We start from the raw sequence: 23,353 nt of genomic DNA on the forward strand, positions 1-23,353 counted from the left end.
CATCGAATCAGAGAAAAGTGTGTTACAACGAGGCTGTTGCTAGGAGTGTTAGAACCCAGTGAGACATGAGACATGAGGTCCACAGCCAAGTGACGCTCAGCTGAAACTCTGTATTGTGTGTGTGGTCTTACTCGTGCTCATGGCATGCTTTTGAATTGTGGTATGGCAGGCTGTGTCTAAAGCGGTGATGAATGCACAAGAACTTGCCAGCTGGTCACACACACACACACACACACACACACAAGATCAGATATCTATCAGCTGCACTCTGCCACTGTGCTGACTGCCCTCAAGTTCTCACAAACGACACGATGTAAGAGAAAGATATGTATCAGTGACAGTTTCCTTTCCCATTCTCTGAGACTGACACACACAAGCACAGATTTTAATTGAGCTCCTTTTCTCTCCACTCCACTTTCTTAATAAAGCATTAACAATAAAGCCCACACAACGCCGCTGATAAAAAAAAAAGTGCGTAACAGTGGAGAAACAAAGCACGAGATACACCATAGTGTGTGTATCTCTATGTAATTTTACCTCATGGATGTTTTCACACACACAAACACACAGAAACTCCCTAACCCCCCTTGCGTGAGGTAAAAACATCACCCTGGTCCAGAGTTCTGTTACTGGGTTATGTAAGGATCTGTAAGCCCACCTCAATCTGACTTCACAGGGACTAAAAAAAGCCACAGCAACATGCACACAAACACAGAAAACACACACACACAAACATGTAAAGAATATGCAGACATTTGTTTGAGGTTGTTTCTTTGACTTTCTTTTTCATCTATGTCATCTTCGCCAGTAAACTACAAAATGCTACATAACACATATAACCAAACCCCCTCCTCATGTACACGATACAGACCCTTACATACCTTCACAAGGTATGAGGACATAGATACTCACATATCTACCTCAGGCACTTACTGTATATACAAGTGAACACACAGTATATACAGACATGTTCGATAAGGGCCTTTGCTTACACACATCTTACCTCATGAACATATATTCTACAGTCTAGGACAGAAAGTTACATTTTCTTTGGCAGACTCAACAAACCATTACACTATTACCATGAGTGAGTTTCAAATGATGACAAGCAGCTATTTGAAGTCTCTGATTTTCTCCCTATCTAATATGAGTGAAGGAAAGCAAACCATTTGATGCATTCCTGCGTGATAGAAGCATGAGCATGAAGGGGGCTCAGGGTGGGGAAGGTTACTGTGAAAATGTAATCCATCTCAGACTGTCTCCTCTAAAACTGTACTCGCTAACGTCGACTCTCTATTTACTCAAACTGAGACCCATGAAAGACACTCCTCCAGCAGACCTGAAAGAACACGTTTCACTTAAGTTAAAGCTCAATGTAACTGAGGTTCAAGTTTATTCTAAACCAACTGAGGTCCAAACTGCACAATTTTTCCAGTAAATAAATGTGATTGGTTGAAAAATATCATAAATTTGGGTCGTGATTTTTCACTGAGGAGTTGGTGGTAGGTCCTGGGGCTAGAGAAGTTCAGAATCACTGTTCTAGAGCATTCTACCATATCACTTTATCTCGACAGGCAGGTGGAGTTTGTCAGAGACTTGTGAATTAGGGGTGGGAAACAAGATGTTACGATACCATATGATAAGACACCATAACCATATCATATGATATAATATAACACCATACGATACAATCAAACATTGGGATCCACTTTGTTATTGGAATATCAATATATGCTCCTAGCGGTTCAATAACTGTGTCGCATGAGGCAGGACAACGATAATTTATTGAATCTTAATGTTTTCCAAAACCTTTTGTACATTTTACTTCTTATTGCTTTAAAAGTGTAGCTCCTCTATCATCTGATAATCATTTGATATAATTGAAAGCTCCAGAATGGCTAATCAATGGATCTTAGGGTGGGTCTGTTTCCTCAACTGTTTTTATCCAAGGTAAAAGATCAGCTTTTTAGTAGACGTGGAAGAGAGCTCCTTAATTTTCACAGAAAAGTATGAAACATTTTGACATCTCGAGTATCATAACATCTGGAAAGACTACAGGGACTAAGCTTTTCTAAAAATGATGGTATATCAAAAAGGCAACTTAACATCATCTATGTCGTTTACTTTTCACTGTTTTTGCCCAAAAAATAGAGCAACTGTGATGAAATATCTTGCACTGCTGTGGTTCTGTCGCATTGTTATCAAGCTATCTAGAAGATCAACCAACAAACCATGTTACTGAAATGTGAAGATCTCCCTGATCTGACAGTCTCTATCTCTTCTGCCAATAACAAAAAAAGGTCAAATGCCCTCATATAAACTTGTAATTAACCCTCCTGCAAACATTTCATTACAATAAACAAACTTAATTCTTTCTCCCAGTATGCCCTCTTAGTTCTCATAACACTGGTTTAACATATCAAACTGCTCAACCTTATCTTTGTGTTGCAGACTGATTGTAATTAGATAGATCACTTTTTAACAAGCTGATTAGATTAATCACACGCAGTGATTGTTTTCTAACCTGTGCCTTTAGTCAGACAGATCAGATACAGATGGTGAGGTACAGAACATCAGTCCTGGAGCTGTTTCTAGACAAATGTACTGTACATGGCTTACTGACAAACAACCCTGCTAACCTACAGACTCTTATCTGTCCCTCCCCTGCTCTGTGCGTGCCAGGATGTGAGCGCCGATGTGAAAATCTGCTATCAGTCACTTGTACTCAGCAGCTGGGTTGAGTTACAGTCACCATCCGAACCACGCTGACGGTCTGCAGAGAGGCTTTTTGAATCGCCACAGATCAAGGCAGTGTATAGTTGGCATATCTTCTGATATTCCAGATCGCATAAATGTGTACTTAGTGTTGTGTATCAGAGATTATAGACAGGATATGAAGGCATGCTATATATAGAGAGAGTGTAACAGCACACAAGAGCAAAACAAAGGGGAGGAAAAAAAGAGATAAGGACAGGAGATGTACAAACAGTGTCCTTAAAAATAGCAGATATGTTATTCATGATAGTTTGATCCCTCTTTGATGTCTGTGTCTCCGTCTGTCCGTCTCCAAACGTGTTATGTTATTAGTCCAACTATGAGGGTCAGTTTCTCCTTGATTCATCAATTACATAACCAAGGTTGACAGAGAACTGTTACACACTCAGCACATGAGCACACACTGTACTCCTCCTGTCAAAGTTTAACACATCAGAAGGACACAAAGAGACCCAAACTGCAGAATCACTCACTTCCATACTCAAAACCATTTTATGGTTTTTGGGAAACGTTGATTAAAAAAAGTTCACAAAATGTTGTTTGTAAAGAGTTGAGGAAAATAAATCAGACCCACATCCAAATCTGTAGAAGTTGGGTTTAACAGCCTATGTTGATTTCCCAAAGCCAAAGATCCTGCATTAACATCCTTCTGGATTCATCTAGACAACAGAGGAAAACAATAATAATAATCTAAAATGCTTGACCAAAGCTTTTTTCAAATCAGTTGTTGTGACTTACTTACATTGATTTATTTGTCAGATTCATGGTGAATAGAGCCACTATAATTCCCTTGTTATAAAAGAATAAAAAATACTGAGGCCCTGAAGGCTCAGGTAAGAAAAAATAAAAAGCTGTTTGCATCTGTTCCCAGAGTTTACAAATCTGTGCACACAAATTGCAAATCTGTGTGCACAGTTTCCAAAAGGGTATGGATTCTAAATGTGTGCATAGATTTGTAAACTCTGGGAACAGATTTACAAAAGGCTTGTTATTTTTTCTTACCTGGCCCGTCAGCCTTACAAACAGCTTGTTATCTTTATATACACGGGCCTTAAAAGGCTCAGTATTTCATTTTCTGAGCATTTTTCATCAGAAATAACAGCAAACTCCATCAGCATCTCATCTTCTCCATCAAGTGTTGAAACGTGAAGCCACTTGCAGGCTTCACCAGCGTCTGCTCTGTTGTCATTTGACTCTCACTCCATTGTGCCCGTATATGGCTACAATGCACATTTTGTGTGTCTCTCTTGTGTCTCTCTGCCTTAAGTGAAACCAGCTGATGCAACTTAAAGATGACATCATTATTCTCTTCCAATCTCAAACTCTCTCACTTTCCTCTTTTTGAGCATTTCAGAGATGTGATTGTTTATTCTCAAAGTCACTCACCAGGAGAGACACCAGGCCCAGCAGAGAAGCTTAAGCCAACTTACACTGCTGCGAGTGTGTGCATGTATGCATGCGTGCGTGCGTGTGTGTGTGTGTGTGTGTGTGTTTGTGTGTGTGTATACACAGTGTGTGTTTCAGTCAGGGGCGGATAGGTTGGTATGACTCAGACAGCAAATGCAAAAAAGCAAACCCAGCTGAAGGAAAACAAAATTACTGGTCTGCTTTGAATTCCAGGTTTTAACATTCATTTCAGATCTCGAGGTACGTTTTGATTCTGTCCAATGATGTCATGTAAGGCAGTCAAATTCAGTCTCTCGAGCAGGAGAAGCACTCTGTTCTTTATCAGTATGTTCCCAATAGGTTCTATCTTTCAAGATGGATCCCCTGTTTTTATGGTGTCATTTGAAAAAGTTGTTCAGGGCATTCAGGAGTCAACCCATAAAACTACTCGACATAGTTTTCTGATTGGTATCACTTCTTTTCGAGTGATCTCATCCTGACTTCAATCATGCTGTAAAAACCGAGCTTGTAAGATATAAGATGACTGTGCAAGGATATGATAAATCACGGCTCTTTTAAACAAATTAATCCCGATATCTTCAGAGGGCTTATAGCACACATTTGGAACGACATCAAAAAAACAAAAAGATTTAAGGTTTGAAGTAGAGGTGATCCCTGAAGTAATTTTTCAAACATAGATGCCTTTAACTTGCTGGTACTAGTTGTAATCTAATGTGTCTCTAGCTTCCTTCTCTGAATTCAGGGATACCTTCCTTTATGATTTTTTATAGACTTGACACACGTTTCAGAACAGACTGATCTCAACATTTATCTGTGTATGACATATGAATGACAAATGTGTGACTATGATAAATAGGGAACCTTTTTTTTTTTTTTTTTCTAAACCCTTACATATTTTATCACAAGTATTCTCACCTCATTGAATCGTGCCACTAGGTCCTCCACAGCGTTGCTGCGCTGGGCACCCTGGGTAGGCATAGCAGGCACTGACAGCGAGGCCTTGAGGCTCGGGTGGCGTTTGGTTTGACACTCGGGACTGCCCAGATCTCGAGTCAAGAAACACAGGTAGTCCAAGGGAAAGACCTGCAGACAGATAGAGCATGGAAGGAACAGATGAGTGAGTTTTAATTTCTATAAGCTTAGAAATACACCCGATCTCATGACGCTGGTCTTTCTAATCTCATGTTATCTTGTAAAAACTTGACATAGTAAAAAACTACAATAATAAATATTGTAATGTTTCTCAGTTTTGTTTTCTAAGCATTCAATACAGAATATTTATTTTTGCTTGAAAAACCTTTCTGGCATTAACATTGTAGAAAGAAATCAATGCCTGAGAGATTATAATAATTCCTCTTTGAACTCAAACTCTTCCTCTTATAACAAATATTTTTCAAATATTCTTCAAATCTGATATGTGTTTGTGTAAGTTTTGCCCACCCGTTTGTAGAGCTGCTGCTCTTGCTCGGTGAGGATACAGGCGATCTCCTCGGGAAACTGAACAAGGTGGCGCACATCTGCCAGCTCCTTACTAATCCCACTGATGCTGGGAGGAAGAGAGCTGTTGCTGCTCATACTGTTAGCCAGCTGACGCTCTGGTTGGACAAATAGAGAGGAAAAGAGATCATGAATTAAAAAATTGTTGATCCTACTTTATCACATATGAACATCGAGCTGGTATTGTAGGAGATTGGAGAAAACACCAGAACACATCAACACACAGTGAGGATGAAAAAGAGGAAAGACAATCAATAATGGACAGAAAGAAGGAAAGAAGGAGGAATGAGTTGTCTTCACTAATACCGCAAGAACATGGAGACTGCTGATTCTGATTAAAAAAAAGAAGACTCTTAGGGAGAGGAGGGATTCAATCTGAGACATTGATCGACTTTGATGTTTCCCTTTCACCATAAAAGTTTAAAGCCTCAAAGAAATGCTCGTCTCTTTTCCAGGATTAAACTGAATGTCTCAAATCTTCTGAACCATCAATCCCTGCATACCACAAACCCCCCCCAACAAGCGGCCAAGAGCAGTCTGCACACTTCAGCCTCAGCAAGTAAACAGCATTGATCACCTGCCAGCTCCTGTGTTTGGATTTCAGTCAAGTCAATTAGTCTTACTGCTTACACACAAACAAAGCTGTCCTCATTTCTGCTAACAAAGATCTAATGGACACTTTCTACCCTGGCGGTGGAGCTGCCAGGTAGGCAAACTGTACATTGTTGGGATGAGTGCCACATAAACTATTAGGCTTATTTCCACTGAAGGAACTTTTCCAGGAACCATTTATAGGTTTTTTTATGAGCATTTTCATCAGACTGCAGTAATATTCAGAACCTTTTTTTTTTATTTATTTTTTTATTTTTTTAAAGAAACTATCTCTCGGACTTACACTAGACTTTTAATTCTGCATTTTGCAGACTGGTCTAACCTAAGGTATGGCACAGCACTGAAGACAGTGGTTGTACGCACGTGGATCAAGCTTTTGTGCATGGCCCCTTTTTTCCTGCATTGTATCCATGCTTTACTCCACAGGAGTCCGTTTAGCGCGTAAAACAAGTGAGTTATACAATGTTTACAAAAGCATGAAGGAAAGGAGATGTATATTAACCTGATTTAAGTCCAGGAATTAGACAGACTCTTCCTGGTTTATGTAAACTGTCATAGTCAGAGAAAATTACCTATCCCACTCCCACAGCCTTACACACACATCTTTCACAAAACTGATGCTTATACATATACAAGAACACACTTAAAGGTTGTCCTTGGTAACCCTTGAGATGTTCAGCAGGTAGCCATGGTAACAGCAGTAACTGCTCTGCAGAAAAAATTGCTTATTTGCACAGTTTGATTTGTGGATCCGGCTGAACAGCTCCTATAATGAACTCTGTGTGTGTGTGTGTGTGTGTGTGTGTGTGTGTGTGTGTGTGTGTGTGTGTGTGTGTGTGTGTGTGTGTGTGTGTGTGTGTGTAATAAAAGGCAAAATAGTCTTAAGAGATGGAGGAGAACATCTTCAAACATACAAGCCTTGAAAAAGAAGACTGGGAAGAATAAATTGAAAGAAACTTTGAAACCTTGCGTTAAGGTCAGAGCAGATAAAGATGTTGAAAAAAGAATTCACGCAAGCAAGAAAACAAGGGATGGAAAAACAGAGATATAGACATGCGGGGAGAAGAGGTATAGATGTAGAAAGGATAAGAGATAAGATAAAGTAAGAGTTAAATGGAAAAGATGAAATGTTGTAGTTTAGACGATGCAGTAGGTGAAAACTAACTATCAGAGTTATTCAGCACAATCCACTAAATCCTAAAAATGCTCAACAGAGAGACTCACTCTAGGTTATGACTCACGGTTTGTTTAAAAATATCGAGGTAGAAGTAATTTTTTATAGAAATATTTGTGTTAAAAGAAAGAGCGAAGACTAAAAATTTAACATACAAAAAAAATCTAAGTTTGTTTCACATTCTGTCACATAAGTATTTAATTATGTTGAAAAATGTCACCACGTAGTCAAGATGTGGATTTATATGTGGGTCATCAAATTATTTTTTTGGCAGCAACTTTCTTGTACAGGTAAATTGCCTTAAAGATAACCTTGATGACTTCTCCCCGGCTTTTCATAAAACAAAGATACTTTTTATTCATCATTTTATTTGTCAGGGACAATACATAGACATTGTTGCATCTAATTAAAGTGTAACTGATGAAATGTATCTAGGACTTCTAGCCAGGGCTAATTAGCAGTCTTTGTCTGTGGTTAAGCTTTTAGAAAATAACATACACTGATGATACAACAACACTGTAAAACAGACATAAAAACTGCAACTACAGACATAAATATTGTAGCAGGCATAAGATAAGCAGCGACATAGATACATAAAAACAAACAGTACAGCACACATAGACTGAAAATGTTTAACTGTAAAAAAAAATTTAAAAAATACATTTAAAAAATCCTGTCAAGACAAAATAAGCAAAGTTTAAACATATAAGACCTACAACCATCATCTTCCGATGTCTACCTTAGACCTACATGATATTTTAACCTTTCTAAAGTGGAAATGGAGACACCATCAAATGACTGATATTAATGATATGAATTTCATGACCCACCAAAGCCATTCATGTATTCATCCTTTAAACTGGGAAACACACAGGCAGACAAGGCAAAGACAAAAAGCTCTCAAGAGAGAATGAATGAAAGCAAAACAACACTACCGTTCTCAGATGGTAATTGATGCATTTAAAAAAAATAAAAAAAGCATCACTAAAATGTTATCATCAATCTAATGTGTCTCTTATCATTTGTTATTCATGATATTTCAAACTAATGCCTGCAAAGCTTCACACAATCAGCACAATCATCTTCAACGACAACAGAAAGCTGTGATAAATAAACACTGGGGCTGAGATCTTGAGTCACTGTGATAAGTGTTTCTAATAAAAGCTGTTTGGACTCATGAGATGAAGCCTGCTGACCCGTTACACCAGTGTGAAACACACTGATGAGTAACATTGAGCATGCAGCAAACAAGGCTGTGAGAGCAGGACGACCTGAGCCTGGACTAATGTACCATGAAGCCTCTGTGATTTTAATGCAGAGGTTTACTCATCTGTAATGCACGCTGAATACAAATGCCCTATGCATGTGGATGTGTGTGACTGAATACTGGTGTGTGTGTGTGTGTGTGTGTGTTTAAGTGTGTGTTTGTAAATGTGTTGATGAATGGGGTAGATCGATTGAACATCCTTTTTAACTAACATTTCTGTTTTGAAAATTAGCATGACATCAAGAGAAGCAGGATATACAGGTGAGTGTGTGTGTGTGTGTGTGTGTGTGTGTGTGTGTGTGTGTGTGTGTGTGTGTGTGTGAGTGTGTGTGTGTGTGTGTGTGTGTGTGTTAGATTTATCCAAACAGCATTTTAGTTTGTAATGCACTGATGTCTAATCTAAACAAACTATTTATTTGTCTGTCTCTTCTAGGGGTTAATTTCTAAATTCCTGCATGTGCACTATTTTAAAAACATTTAACAACATTAAAATGACATTAGGCTAAGGAACGTAAACTTTAGACAAAAGAAACAGAAAATTGCAATGAAATTTGAGTGGAACTTAATACTTGAAATGAAGTAACACCCTGTGTTGGGAATGGGGCCTGACTCTTTGTTGTGGTTTTCTGTCATATCTGCCACATCTCTGATGACATCAGTACTATTTTACTTTAACCATCACAAACACTTTCTCCATCATCGTACATCCGATTAAGTAGTAGTACCGGATGATATAATAATAGAGTGCAGTATAACAAAATCAACACTTCATAGGTTTAACCAAATGTCAAATCCGGTAAAACAAGTCTCCCACAGTGGGATACAGCATCTGTTACTTACTTCAAGTCAGCCAGTACCTGACTCACTGCCAACACTGGGTGGACACTTGAGACTGGAAAATCAAATATGAATGTATACCAAAGGAGAGGAACCTTGAACAGAACCTCCGCCGTCTCTTTTCCCAAGCCAAGTGCACACCTACTGTACACTGTTCTCAGAAGCACGTTTAAAGCTGATGACAGCTTCAGTGCTTGAGTAAGTAGGGCACTCAAACAGGTGCAGCACAAACAGCCTGGGTCAAAGCACTGTCGTCAAATCAGCCTTTTGGGCCTTTAAATGTCTTCCTGTATATTTTTCAGATAACAAAACAAAAATCTCCAGTGAAACTGCATCAGGCAGTTTCCTATTGGATCACAGCTCAAACATAATAAAATATTCAATTGCATAAAACACATGCAGTTAATGAAATCTGGTACTACATTGTCCTTGTTAGCATGCACTTCTAATCAACCATACAAGAAAGGTCAAGTCAGCACTTGCAAATAAAATCAGAGAATTGTAGTAAACTCTCACATATAAATAAGTAGAGTAAGAACCCTTATTACACAGATGAAGAGATAGAGTAGCAGCAGAGGCAATAAACATGGATGAGTCAGACTGCTGAGCACACTGAATTATCACAGAGCGTTTCCCCTCTTGGATGAGATGTTAACATTACGAGCACACACAGACGTAAATACAACAAAGTTTCGATGACCTTTCTAGCATGAAGATAAGATGTTCAGACCTAAACAAAAGGCCACACGTACAGAAAACAATGTTTACATTCCAGAAAGTAGGACAAATAATTGAGTCAAGTTTAAGTGAATTAGGAGATTTAGAGATGATAAAGACGCATACTGTCCAAGCTGTTGGTTTGTGAGCTTGATCTGAGCAAACTACACTCTGAATGAGGCACACATCACTCTGTAAAAACAAAGTTTAAGAGATGAGTTCGGTGTGTAATTTCATCATGACTTGGAATCATTTTGTTGCTTTTGTGTTTTTTACCTGTACAGTGAATGCCTGTATCTTAAGAGACTAAACATACACACAGCCATGTGTGACATTCATTCTTAGGGTCAATTCAATGCAAAGTCACCTAGAGACCCTGGAATTCTTCACTGTCAGCCTGTCAGGTGGAAGGTATGAAGGACAACACAAACATTGTTGAACCATTAAGTTTTATGACAATCTTATTGTCCACTTCACTGACCTGGTGTTTTGAACTTTTGTGTTGAATACAATATTTTTGTACAATTACAATGTTGCAATTCAGTATGCAAAACTGATGATACGATACGATATGCTTTAATGTTGCTGTCAGGAAATATGTTTTTTTTCTTTTAAATAAGCAAAGGCAACAGTGACATTTAACAAACTAAAAGTTGTTTTGAAGAGATCAGAAAGACCGGATAAATAGGATAAAAAATTAACCATATGGCTGAACTCCAACACCCTAGGTCTGCAAAGACTTTCAAAAGGCAAACAGTGAAACAGTGAACCATCATTCAGAACCTATTACACAGCAAAAACAGATGTTAACGTGAACTGTCCACATATTCCACTGAATACAAAATGATTTACAATTATGTTCAAGGAATCCTGCAAGAAACTATCCTCATCTAATGACACGAAATTAAAACTTTTTATTTTTATTTTTTATAAATGAGTAACATTTCTAACACTGACATAATGACTTTCACCACAGTGTACTCACTTCCCTGGATCTTTCATAATGCTTAACCTAGTGTGAGCCCACACTGGACAGAGTAGTGTTTAGTACTATTGTTAACATATATTCAAAAGCAGTTCATTTAAGTTAGCATAAAACATGAGTAACAGTTTAAAGGTTACATATCCACCCGGCCAGCAGCAGCCATACTGTAACTCACTTTTCCTCTACTCACTGATCAGCTTGTAGTCCATTCTGTGAGAGTGCTTCATGGTTGCTAGATACAGCTGGGCGCTCTGCTTCCCCACCGACAGCTCAGTGACCGAGGTACACTTGTCCACATTTGAGCCTGTCTAGGATCTGCTGCAGCTGCTCGCTCTCTCTCTAACTCACTCTCTCTCTCTCTCTCTCTCTCTCTCTCCAATTTCAATCAAACCTCAACTGTCTTTGGCTCCACACACTGTATCTCAGCATGTTGCTTTTTCTCCCTCACCTGGCTTCTCTCTCTCTCTCTCTCTCTGCTTCCTGCCCACCCCTCACTGACACACTACATAGTTCACAGACATGCGCTAGAGTTAGACCGCACACCAGACTACCCACTTCACGAAAAGGGAGGGTCTGTCTCTCTGTCACCCAGTCTTTAACACAGAATCACTGACTGAGTAATGTTGTCAATGTTTGTTCCCAATACCTAGACACATCAGCATTGATCATAATATTGAGCACCCCACTGATACTAGTGCGTTAAAAAATATGACTGGTATAAAACACTATAGCTGACATTATATTGGTGTATAACATTCAATAAATCATTTTTAAAAATCAGAGACTTATTGGTTATGTTATCAGAGTATTTGTACATAATGCTTTTCAATGTAATGTTTAGAGCTTAATTCAAGTTGATGGAAGTGCTCGGTTGATTTATTGAGGAACAAAAAGTAAAAGTTACGGAAAATTTGTTGACGGTATTAATAATGAAGTATGCCACATAGATTTGTAGCTTTTCTGTTTGATAGAGTTGAGGACAGTGACGAGTCAGTTTTAAGCTGAAAAAGTTTTATTTAAAAATGCTGTGGATGACGCACACCTTTGTGCAGCGTCCAAAAGTAAGGAAGTGTTGTGCAGCACTAACCTACATTAGATAAAGCATGTTCAGCACTTTAATTGTTTCTTGGAGCATGAATCAAGACATATTTGAAACTAGTTTCACTAACATTTTTAAGAAGTGAGGTTCCCTTAAATGGAAAAATACTGGCGACAGTGTAAGAGCAGCATGTTTGCTAAAAGAAGTGTTACAGTTGCTCTAACCTTATTCAAACCCATGCTGTTATTTGTCACAGCAACAGCTTAGCAGGTTCTTCGGCTCTTATCTAAATCAAAATATGATCTTAGATTTCACCAGAGCCAATGCAAAAACATGGTTTATTTATACAGTGCATTTTAAAAAAATCTTTTAATTTGTGAATCATGTTAAGTTTAAGCAATGATGGCTTTGTAAAGATGTGCTCTGAAAAATCCTTGAGACTTCCATACAGTACAATTCCTCAACACATCTGCTGTCAATGGGTACTAAGCAACACAGTGTACAATCACAGAAGAGGAAGAGAGAAACACAATTTTTTGAGCCAGGAGGATGGCTGCAGATCTCTGAACTGCTTACTTCTGTTCCAGCAGTAAATTGTGTTGTAAAGGAAACAAGGTCAGGGAGTGGAATAAAACCAGTACCATTCATAGCTCACATGAACATGGTTAAATCCCTAAAGGCATCGGACAATTTTTTCTTTTACTTACTAAAACTTTGTGTTCTTTGGCAGTGAATGAGGCAAATAGAAAGGACACAAAAATCCACTTTGTGAAGAATGATACAGACTCAACTAATCTTAAGCATCAATTTGTCATATTTATGTCATGTGTTTTCCTACCACAGCTGGTATTTGTATGAATTCTCTTTTCGAGTTTTACAACTTTTTCATTAATTCAATCTTGATTTTGTCTTTACAAACTGAATAATTTGATTCTTAAGTGAATCTATAAGGGATGACAGCAAAACAAGAGAATACCTAATGAAAGAAACTGATAAATAAACTGACTTCATTAGGACTGCAACTAACAATCCTTTTAGAATGACATCTAATCAATATGTTGTATCAATCATCCAAGCCTTACAACGTCCAACATTTCAATCAAGTTGAGCCTAAAGTGTTCTTCTTCAAATGGCAGAATATTCTCCACTACTGAAATATTTTAGCATGTTTAATGTGTTAAGAATTATCTAAGTATGAGAGTAGTTAAGTATTGTATATCATTCAATCACCTATAATGTCTGTATGAACGCCACAGTGGTGACTTTTAATGATCGTATAATGCATTTGTATGCAAACCAATATGGAATTTATGAGATTGAAAAGGAAACGAGTACATTTCAAGTGAAAATGTACTGTGTGTGTGTGTGTGTGTGTGTGTGTGTGTGTGTGATGGAGCCATTTCTATCTAACCCCTCAGCAGTGTTTTCTGAAATCTGTCTTCCATGAACAAAAAAGTTTCATGTCGCCTGATACCAATTTATATCTGTAAATTATTGGCAAACTGTAATATCAAGCTGTAACCAACTGAAGCAAAACTATGATAGAAATCAAACAATATAGGCCAATGCCTTCACATCAAATGTATAAATCGTGTTCATTTTTTTTGCAAATAGCATGATTTGTGTGCAAAAGCCTAACATATCAACAGTATCTTTTACATACATCGAGTGGGTATCAGACTCCACTAATTCAACAAAGACAAGCTCTATAAAAACAAAAGCACCCTCTATGTAATGTAGTGAATTATCTCTAACGTCAGCATTAAATAATGTCCTTTATGACCCGGGTATCTCCACCACTTGTATTCAAGCAACACACACACACACACACACACACACACACACACACACACACACACACACACACACACACACACACACACACACACACACACACACACACACACACACACACACACACACACACACACACACACACACACACACACACACACACACACACACACACACACACACACACACACACGTCTGACCTTTACCCGCTCTTACCCAGATGACATTTTTTCCAGGACCAGTATTTGTCTTTATAGGTGTCAGTTTACCCTCACAACACAAACCTGTCATACTCACCTCGACATGTGCAAACTCAACCTGTTAAACACCATGATATACCATCTCCAAAACTTTCCTCCTGACCTGCTTGCAAAACCCAATGATCGCCATCAGACGGACAGACATAAATCATGTACATACTGTACATTAGAGGACGCAGCCAAAAAAAAAGTATCACGTTATTAAGGTAGACGTGGCACGGGAAGAAGGTCTTTAAACATTCCTCTTCTCAACACTCACATTAAAACTCTAAGAATACACTGAGGTTTGCCAGGCGATTAGCCCGGTAATCCCTGAAAGCATTTGGGCCAGAGGCAGTGATCGAGTTTGCTAAATTGTACTTCCAGCCCCAGTTTTGCTAGAATAACACCGTATCTAAAATCAATACCTTATTAGGAGAGGAGAGGAACAGTAGGATAACCACAAGCACTAAGTTTTCACAAGGGAAAAGAAGATCAAAGGTGATTCTTGTACACACACATTAAAACCTGATAATTATTGAATCTGTATGTTGTAACCAAGGGGTCTTTCGGAGTATCTGTAAAAAAAAATGTAATTCCCTGAAAATATGCAGTACACTGACACTAAGAAAGAATATCCACTTTTTGTCAAATGTAACACTTCATGTTGCTACTGGTTACTCAATATTTGAAATATTGAATACTAATCCATCCAGATCTTAGCTTTAAAGGTCAACAAACCAAATCACATAGTTTGCCTAGGGAATAAAGGATTATTCGGATCCAATGTTACTTACAACTAATGAAGCAAAACAATAAAAAAAGGAAAATAGAAGTACAACCTCCAAAGAAACAGATTTAAAAACAATGTTAGGAACAATAGATTTTCCTTTACAAGACAGGTGCATTTGAACTTCGAGAACAGGATGAAGGCTAAATGAAAGCAGAAGAGGAAATGTATGGAGAGAGAACACAATGGCTTTTCTACGGAGATCACAGAAAGATGACCCTCACCAGTGAGGGAAAACCCTTTGATTTTCTGGAGGAGGTAGACCACTTGTAAAGATCAACAGTGCATGTTCAAGTAGCATGGTGTGCATGTGCTATTAGGATGAGTTAAAGCCTCCTTCTCTAGTTTAAAGGTGCATATATGACGTAAAGACAGGGAATAGGGGTTGTATTGAGACTCTCTAAAAATAATAGGTGAGTTTTGGAGGTAACTAATCAAACCAACAGAGTCCAATTGGTGTTTTTTTGTGCAGTACTGTTTATATCGCAGATGTAGCTATTTTTAGTATTTAGACATGACTCAGGCATGCTCATCTAACTTCTCTCTGGACAGTTTATACTGTGTATACATATATGTTGGCATGGTTATCCTTGGTACTGGTAGTTACAGTAGGCTTAAGGAAATTTAGGTGCATATGTGAGTGTGGATGTGTGTCTGATTTGTGTGAAAAGGTTAGCATTAGAGTGAGCCATGTGCATGTCCTCCTCTTTTGGAATCACCCGAAAAACAATATTTAAGACCTTTAATTGAAGAATAGGAGCATTGCTGGGCTTCTTTGTGAATGTAAAAGATTTGTGTATGTAAAAGAGTCCAAGCATGTTACTTTATGAATAAGGCTCCAGTTCAATGATGAGAAATACTTTTCTGATTACTTAAGAGAGAGTTTTAAGTGTTCAAGTATGCCAATCCTCTATGCTGCCTCAAGACAGAATTGAGAACAACAACACAAATGACCATACTGTGTTTTAAGACAATGCATGCACAGACTGGTGCAGCAGGTACATTTTGGCTTTTGTAATGGACATGGAAATGACCGTAACAATCTGTTACAAACAAGGAGTGACAGATATAGCAATTTGCACAGATTTACATGTTTTCACACCAAGTGTTTTCATTGTTTCTGAATTTTCATGTCGATTTCAAACAAAGCGTCATGTGTCAAATTCATGCCAATATTCTGTAAGAAAGAGTGCCATCAGCTAGAAACAACTTTTCCTAAAATCGCACAATACAATTTTCAAATTTAGTCTTTCCTTTCAATCAGGACTACATTTCTTTGTTTTGGACTAACAAGCGGACCAAACTTTACAAACAGCTGAAACTACAGTGTACGTCTCTGATGTCATTTGTAGAGAAATGACACTTAATCTGGTACACTTAAATGTCAAATCAGTCAAACGCAAACTTGTGGTTTAAGTGCGCGTGGAAGGCAGAGGTGATAGGATGAGGGGAAACAGAGCACTTCTTAAAAAGACAAGAAATGATTGGGGTGGGGGTCTAAGTTATTAATGCTCTTGTGTAATATCTGGGTAGTTTTGGCACTCGGTTAGAGAGACAGAGAGGGTTAGACAGGGAGTCTCTCATGTTCGTGTATGTGTTTGAGTCAGAGTGTGTGTGTTTGTGTGACTATGAAACCCAAGTCCTGCCAAGACTTCTAAGCTGCTATGTGTGCGCGTGTCTGGCTCTATTCTGTTTCCTGCAACACCCATTAGGACAGAACAAGGTGTCATGTTAAAGATATTTGCTCTGAGTGTGTGTTAGACTTTTTTTTTTTTTTGCCTCTTAAGCTAGTCATAAAAAAAATTTAGTTTCAAAAACTACGACTTGCCTGAACTGAAAAGACAGAGAGAAACAAATAGAGAAATATAGTTTGATTGTCTGCAAATAGTTGAGTGTGTGTGTGTGTGTGTGTGTGTGTGTGTGTGTGTGTGTGTCTCTTTGATCTTGCCAGAGACAGCCTGTCCCCTGGCCCACTGCCTGTGGAAATGAATGTCAGGATCAGCTTACATTGAAGTCATACGTAACATCATTGTGGAGAAGGTGGACAGACAGTTACCAGCTGAGCGAATGAACGACTGCCCGACTGGTTGGATAATGAAGTCATACAGAGAGCACACGAGAGGTTACACTCACTCTCTAATTTCTTATCTTATTTTTAAAAATTGTTGTAAAACATTTAAAGTTTTTCTTACTGCATGGACAAATAAGCTGTGGACATGTGCATGCATATTATGTATAAAACACCCAAGTAAATCCGGATATCAGGCTAACACTGCTTAGCTTACACAAAAGGAGGGCAGCCATGATTGAAGTGCATTTGACCTCTTTTCAGATGTTAAGACATAACCCGGTGAATGCGTGTTTGAGTGTGTTTCATTGCTGTGTTACGACAGTGGATAGAGTCGGAAATCAGGGAGAGAGAGTAGGGAATGACATGCGGGAAAAAAGCCACAGGTGGGATTGAGCCTGGGCCGCCCGCCTGGAGGCCTCCATACATGGGGTGCTCGCACCACTGCGCCACCAGCGCCCCACAGTTTGATTTGTGCTGCTATTTTTGAAACACAAGTTTTCACAACGAGGCACTGAATACAATGTTCACAAGAATACAAGCTTTTTAAAAAAACTCAAAGCTTCAGACAAACAAAACACGTCCACAATGCAGTAGAGCACCTACCTTTCAGCACGGCGTGGCCGTTGGGGCCTTGTGGCATCGGGTAAGTTAGAGTGGAACGGGCACCGAGAGCGGCTGTGGCCTCCAGTAGAGATCCTGTCAGCAGGGAACACACGGATGTCCTCTGGTCACAAGCACGATAAAGCCTGGAAATTCATAACAAAAAAAAAAAAAAAACAAGTGTTACGTGTGCATTCAATTCGTGTTTTTTTTTTTTTTTTTTTAATCATAAACACTTGATTGAAACTCTAAGAACAAATAACAAAATGAAACACTGCAAGAGAAGTGAATGATTTATGGTCCAGTAGCATTACAAAAAAATGAGTAATTGGAAAAATGGTGGCGATATAATGCAGAGAGTTGGTGAAAACCAACCCTTCAACAAAAGTTAACCTGTGACTCTACTCTGATCATTAAATGTCATTTAACATTAGTGTTTACATATAGTATTTGTATTTAGTGTGATGTAAGTACACTTTATCATACATGCAGTATGGTCAGTAATCGTAGGTGACATTGTATTTGTCATTTGCCAAACCTAAAATTCAGAGAATTAATTCTTATCTTGATGATTAGAGGAGTCTAGAGTGAATAAATATGCTTTAACTTTATCCTTTAGCTTGAATGAATTTGGACCTTTTTAAGTTAGGTTTGGTCTGTTGAGTGTAACAAAATATATTTGGAAGTGTCTACAACTTTGTCCTATTATTCTAAAGCCAACATGATTAAAAATATTAGCATGTGTTGGTGGACCCAAGAGTCCAATATGTTCAGATTATCATCTGAGCTAAATACAGAGCGTCTCTCTGTTACTTCACAACATACATACATACACAACATACAGGACCTGTTTAGAGTAAGTTACAGAAGCATTTTTCCCACATCTAATCAACTGTTAGCCTCCCTTCTTTACTCTTTTGTTTTGTTATCTCACAAAAATGGTGCTGTAATGAACATGATTAAACAAAAGACATAACACTTAAAATGCTACAAACCTCAGAGGATAAGGAGACCTCCGGGCATCAGTGGAGAGGTTCCGATCTAGTCCGGCTTGAATGGCGTTGCAAGTGTGCGATGACTCTCTGAGACACACACATACAGGGCGAGGCTGCAGGAGCTTTTTGGCGGGATGGATCAGGTTTGGTTCCTCTCTGTCCCGCACATAGTGGGTTACCTGTTGAGGAAGTCATCAACAGAGGATCACTTATTTACAGACTTTACTTAAACTCTTAAGAGATTCCAAGGTTTCACTTTCAGAGTTACAGTTATAGAGTTTACACAGTGACTGCAGTTTCAAGGACTAAAGCCAACTATAGCCTCTCATCCTCCCATTATTCTTTCACAGAATTACTGACACAAAACTTTCTGGTTAAATTCTTCATCCGGTGCTGGTTTTCATCCCTCATATTGTTTAACAGCTTTTGAATCAGAGGTCATTGGCTCCTCTACTGTGGTTATTATAGGAGGCAATTTCCTTCTGACGCACCAGAATATAAAGTTTGACAAAAAAGAATGACTATAGAAAACCACCACCGAGGAACATAACAGACAGGAAGATGGTAAAGGGGTCAAGACAGAAAGCATCAGAGTGAGACAGAGAGATACTCTCTATCTATCTTTATAGAGAAGGAGAATAATAACAACGTGCTGGAGAGAAGGAAGAGACGTCACAAAAGAGTTTTATGTTTTGACCTTAAAGAAAAGCCTCCTCCTCTTTCTGTCACATTCTTCTTCTTGGAAATGGGTCTCATGTAAAAGTAAATACTTCTCAAAAACGATCGACTACACCAGCGTCCTTGGGTGAACCTGCTATGAGCTGCTCTGGCAGGAATTTCAGAGAAAAGCCATTACGGAAACATTTTGCGGCACCGTAAGTGGGCACTAATGCTTTTAAGCTTGGTTGAGAATTTTGCAGAATAGGACAAAATCAATACTGTTGACAATAAATAAAATACATTGCACGTTTGTCCTTTACAGTGCCAGGAAGGAGGTAGTTAGAAGCTGTCGATCCTGAAGTCTGTGCAAAGTTTGAATTAAATGCATGTGAATCAGTGTGCCCTTTCACCAACAAATGTCTTGTTTGTATTAAGAGCTGGTTGGCAGGAACATGGCATAAACGCACAGAGTGCATGGCCAGCTAGTTGTCTCAGTGGGATGGGTTTCCTGAGCGGGGTGTAGGCCTCGCTGTTGTCAGATCGGAGCCCATCCCGGGGGGAAAGGAGACATACCAGGCAGCACATTCAGAGAGCGAGAGAAAGTCGAACAGAGAAAGGGTGAGACACAAAAATGAACACACAAACATGCACACACTCCTTCTTTTTGAGTGATAAAGTCAGACACATTGGATTGACCTGCATTCCAGCAAAAGAAATGTATTACTAAAAGCTGACACTTTGGACGCCTTCATGACAGTTAATAAACTGTGACTGAGTGCAGACTAATAGCGCCTCTGATATTTCCCTCCCCCCCTTTTCTTTATCTAGAACATTCACTCACATTGACTCATAATTTATCCTTCTCATGTCCACTGCAGAGACACAAAGTGTGCTTACATTCACAGTGGGTTTTTTTCCTCTCAAAAACAAAGTTAACAGTAAAATAATGTGACTTGACTGTGTCATACATACTGTATCACTCATTCCTCTATTTGTTACTCAATACTAGGCTGGAAAGATTACCCTTTAGTTAAAGGGGTTTTTTTCTGATGCTATAAATACATAATACCCACACAAATCATTTGAAAATGAGTTTCTATGCACTTTAATGCTGCTCAAATATTGCAAAATATGGAATTTGGATGGAAGTTAAAATTGTAAATTTTAAAGAAGAAGCAGCGGGATGATGTCACACAAAGGTGAAAGAAGTTAATGGGTGAGGCATGACAAGAGGGGAAAGTGACATCAAAGTCTAATAAATAAAAAAATCAACCCTGGACTTTACCTTTTAAGGGGCCTTTTGTATTCTTCAGCTAATCAGATATTGTGATGTATCATTATATGATTTCCGTTTATCAATTATCACAGAATTGTTGTATCTTGATATTTTAGTTAGTGTATCATGCCCTGTATTGTATTGTTTTGTGAATGAAGCTCCAAAAGAGCTAACTGAGAAGCATTGACAACTTCAACCAGTTATAGTTGAAATTTTCTGCTGTTTCAATGCATCATGACTTCTGTTGAAAACAAGTAACAACCAAACATCTGTTCTCTAATTTCCATTAAAGGTGTCAGAATGCAATCTAAACTAATGAAGCGACAACGTTTTGAAGTGCATTAGCAAACATAAATAGTCAATGATGACTTTAGAGATTACAAACAATGCTGATTCTTCCTCAACATTCTGATGAAAAGTCTAAAAGAGATGACCAATGAGGCAGAAAAAGCTGCGTGTCAGTATGTTTGCTTAAGTGTGTGACAGTGACTTCAAAGCAGGGAATGTGGTGCTGCTTTTGATGGACACGTAGCAGCTGTCTTCATACACACATACACACACACACACACAAACTCATCTTCAAATTTCAGGCACACATATGAAGGTACAGATAAAAACTCTTCTTCACGATCACAAGAATTCAGCACAGCAGCATCTCTTTATATACTTTAGATATAAATGTTCATCAAAAACGAATGATCTTAAATATCTACAAACATAAAAGAGTGGAGATGTTTCTGAGGGTTCATGTAAGAGGAGAAAGTTTGTCTCTGAGCATCTGATACATCTGATTCTCAGGTTTCACAGATGTCCCAAGACAACCCATTAAGGACAGAGAGGATATGTACTGCTGTTGGGTAGGGAATTAAAAAAACAAATCAAAGACACATATATATATATATATATATATATACACACACACTTTCATTTTGTTTAAGATAGAAAATTGTGAATGTTAAGTTGTCTAGCAAGCATTCAGATAAAATATAACTCCTATGAGTTAAATAGCATCAAGCACATCAGGCATGGGGGCAATTACTTTATTTTAGCTCAATCACACCATTAGTCCACTTCTGTCTAGTTAGTTTCAAAACAACTGGTGTGTGTGTGTGTGTGTGTGTGTGTGTGTGTGTGTGTGTGTGTGTGTGTGTGTGTGTGTGTGTGTGTGTGTGTGTGTGTGTGTATGCAGGAACAGCTAATGGCTTAAGCCCAGTGGAGGTAAGTCAGAACTGCTAGAGGCAGCTGCACTGATTAACTGTAAGTTACAGTAACTTCCCATACAATATCTCCTCAGTTTACCACTCACTCTTTCACTAATATTTGTGGTGCAGTACAAATTTACAATTTTATGCGGAGCACAATGTCCATATTAGAAATCACAGTAAAGTACAAAATCAAAAAGGATTTCCTTCAGAGTGAGAATTGTATCTTAATCATTTCAAGACATTCAGAATGTGAATCTTATTTGGTTTGTTTGTTGTACTTCACTATACTCGTTTCACAGCTACACAACCTACTGCACACAACCTGCTCAGCACCAGAAGCGAAGAGACATTGTAAGACACTAGATGATGAACATAATGTACTTTTTTTGCAGCTTAATATCTTCGGAGTTGTTAGAGGCCATAAATAGAGCTAAACACTTACTCAACATGGTAAGCAGAAATACCTCTAACAGATTTTTCCGCAATGAATGTGTAAGTAAGCATTATAAAGTGTGTTATATCAACTAGCTACGTGATCACATTTCAATGTTTTCTATATTTTTTCCCATTGCACTAATGTGTGCTCCCTATGTGCAAACACAATTGTTCCATGAAGATGCTTTAATTTCTGATTTACAAACCAACTCGTTCGTCTTTCCTCACTGCTGGACACATGTTAAGCGTGTCCAGCAGTGATAGTTTGAAACATGCAGTTAAAAGGCTGTTCTTACATGTGGGTTGTTACTCAGCCTTTCAACATGACTTGCATATTTTTTTTTTTTCAGCCAACTGAATCAAGGCTTTCCTTGACCAGTGCCATGGTCTTTAATGTCGTTTTAGTTTGGGATTTAGGATTTGGAGGTCTTCTTTTTTTTGTGACGTTTGGCTGTGTGATACCAACATTTTCTACAGCATTCAACAGAATGTTAAAACAAAGACAATCCCAATTTATTACCCAGATTTTTCTCCGTTGTGGAATGAATAAAGGAATATCTTATCTTATCTTAGATGTGCGTAATACCCGCGGGGGACAGAAGTTTATCTGAGTATGACTATTCTCAAGGCTGCAAATATTTTGCTGCCATTTTTCTTCTTCAAACCAAGTATTACAAGACTTCGGCTTTTTCTTAGTCCGCTGGTTCCTGAGGAGTTCAGGGATTTATTTTTTCCCAACACAAACATGTCACACTGGATACAAAGCTCATAAATTAAAATCATTTAAATACTTATAAAGATACACACCAATCATAAAAAAAAAAAAATTTAATCAATCATATGCAAGCTATGAATTGCATATGACTGACTGTCAGTCTATGTCATCAACAGTTATAAATGAGTTTCCTTTGAGTCCCATTACCCCGTTGGGTAATTTCTCTGCCTGGCAACAGCCATTCTGGGAAGGGATTAGCAAGT

The 23,353-nt window shown here is 38.4% G+C and overlaps 1 protein-coding gene across 1 annotated transcript in view; it reads right to left on the reverse strand.

Moving 5' to 3' along the window:
- The window catches only part of plce1 (phospholipase C, epsilon 1), a 78,536-nt gene that overhangs the window by 25,107 nt on the left and 30,076 nt on the right, over nucleotides 1-23,353 (reverse strand). The window contains exons 6-9 of the mRNA XM_065949430.1: nucleotides 18,800-18,978; nucleotides 17,808-17,950; nucleotides 5,623-5,777; nucleotides 5,098-5,265 (exon numbers count right to left, since the gene is read on the reverse strand). Of these exons, the coding sequence (XP_065805502.1) occupies nucleotides 5,098-5,265; nucleotides 5,623-5,777; nucleotides 17,808-17,950; nucleotides 18,800-18,978 (645 nt within the window). The remainder of the gene's footprint in view (nucleotides 1-5,097; nucleotides 5,266-5,622; nucleotides 5,778-17,807; nucleotides 17,951-18,799; nucleotides 18,979-23,353) is intronic.

This window comes from Labrus bergylta, chromosome 21, assembly GCF_963930695.1.
Source record: "Labrus bergylta chromosome 21, fLabBer1.1, whole genome shotgun sequence".
NCBI classification, from domain to species: Eukaryota; Metazoa; Chordata; class Actinopteri; order Labriformes; family Labridae; genus Labrus; species Labrus bergylta.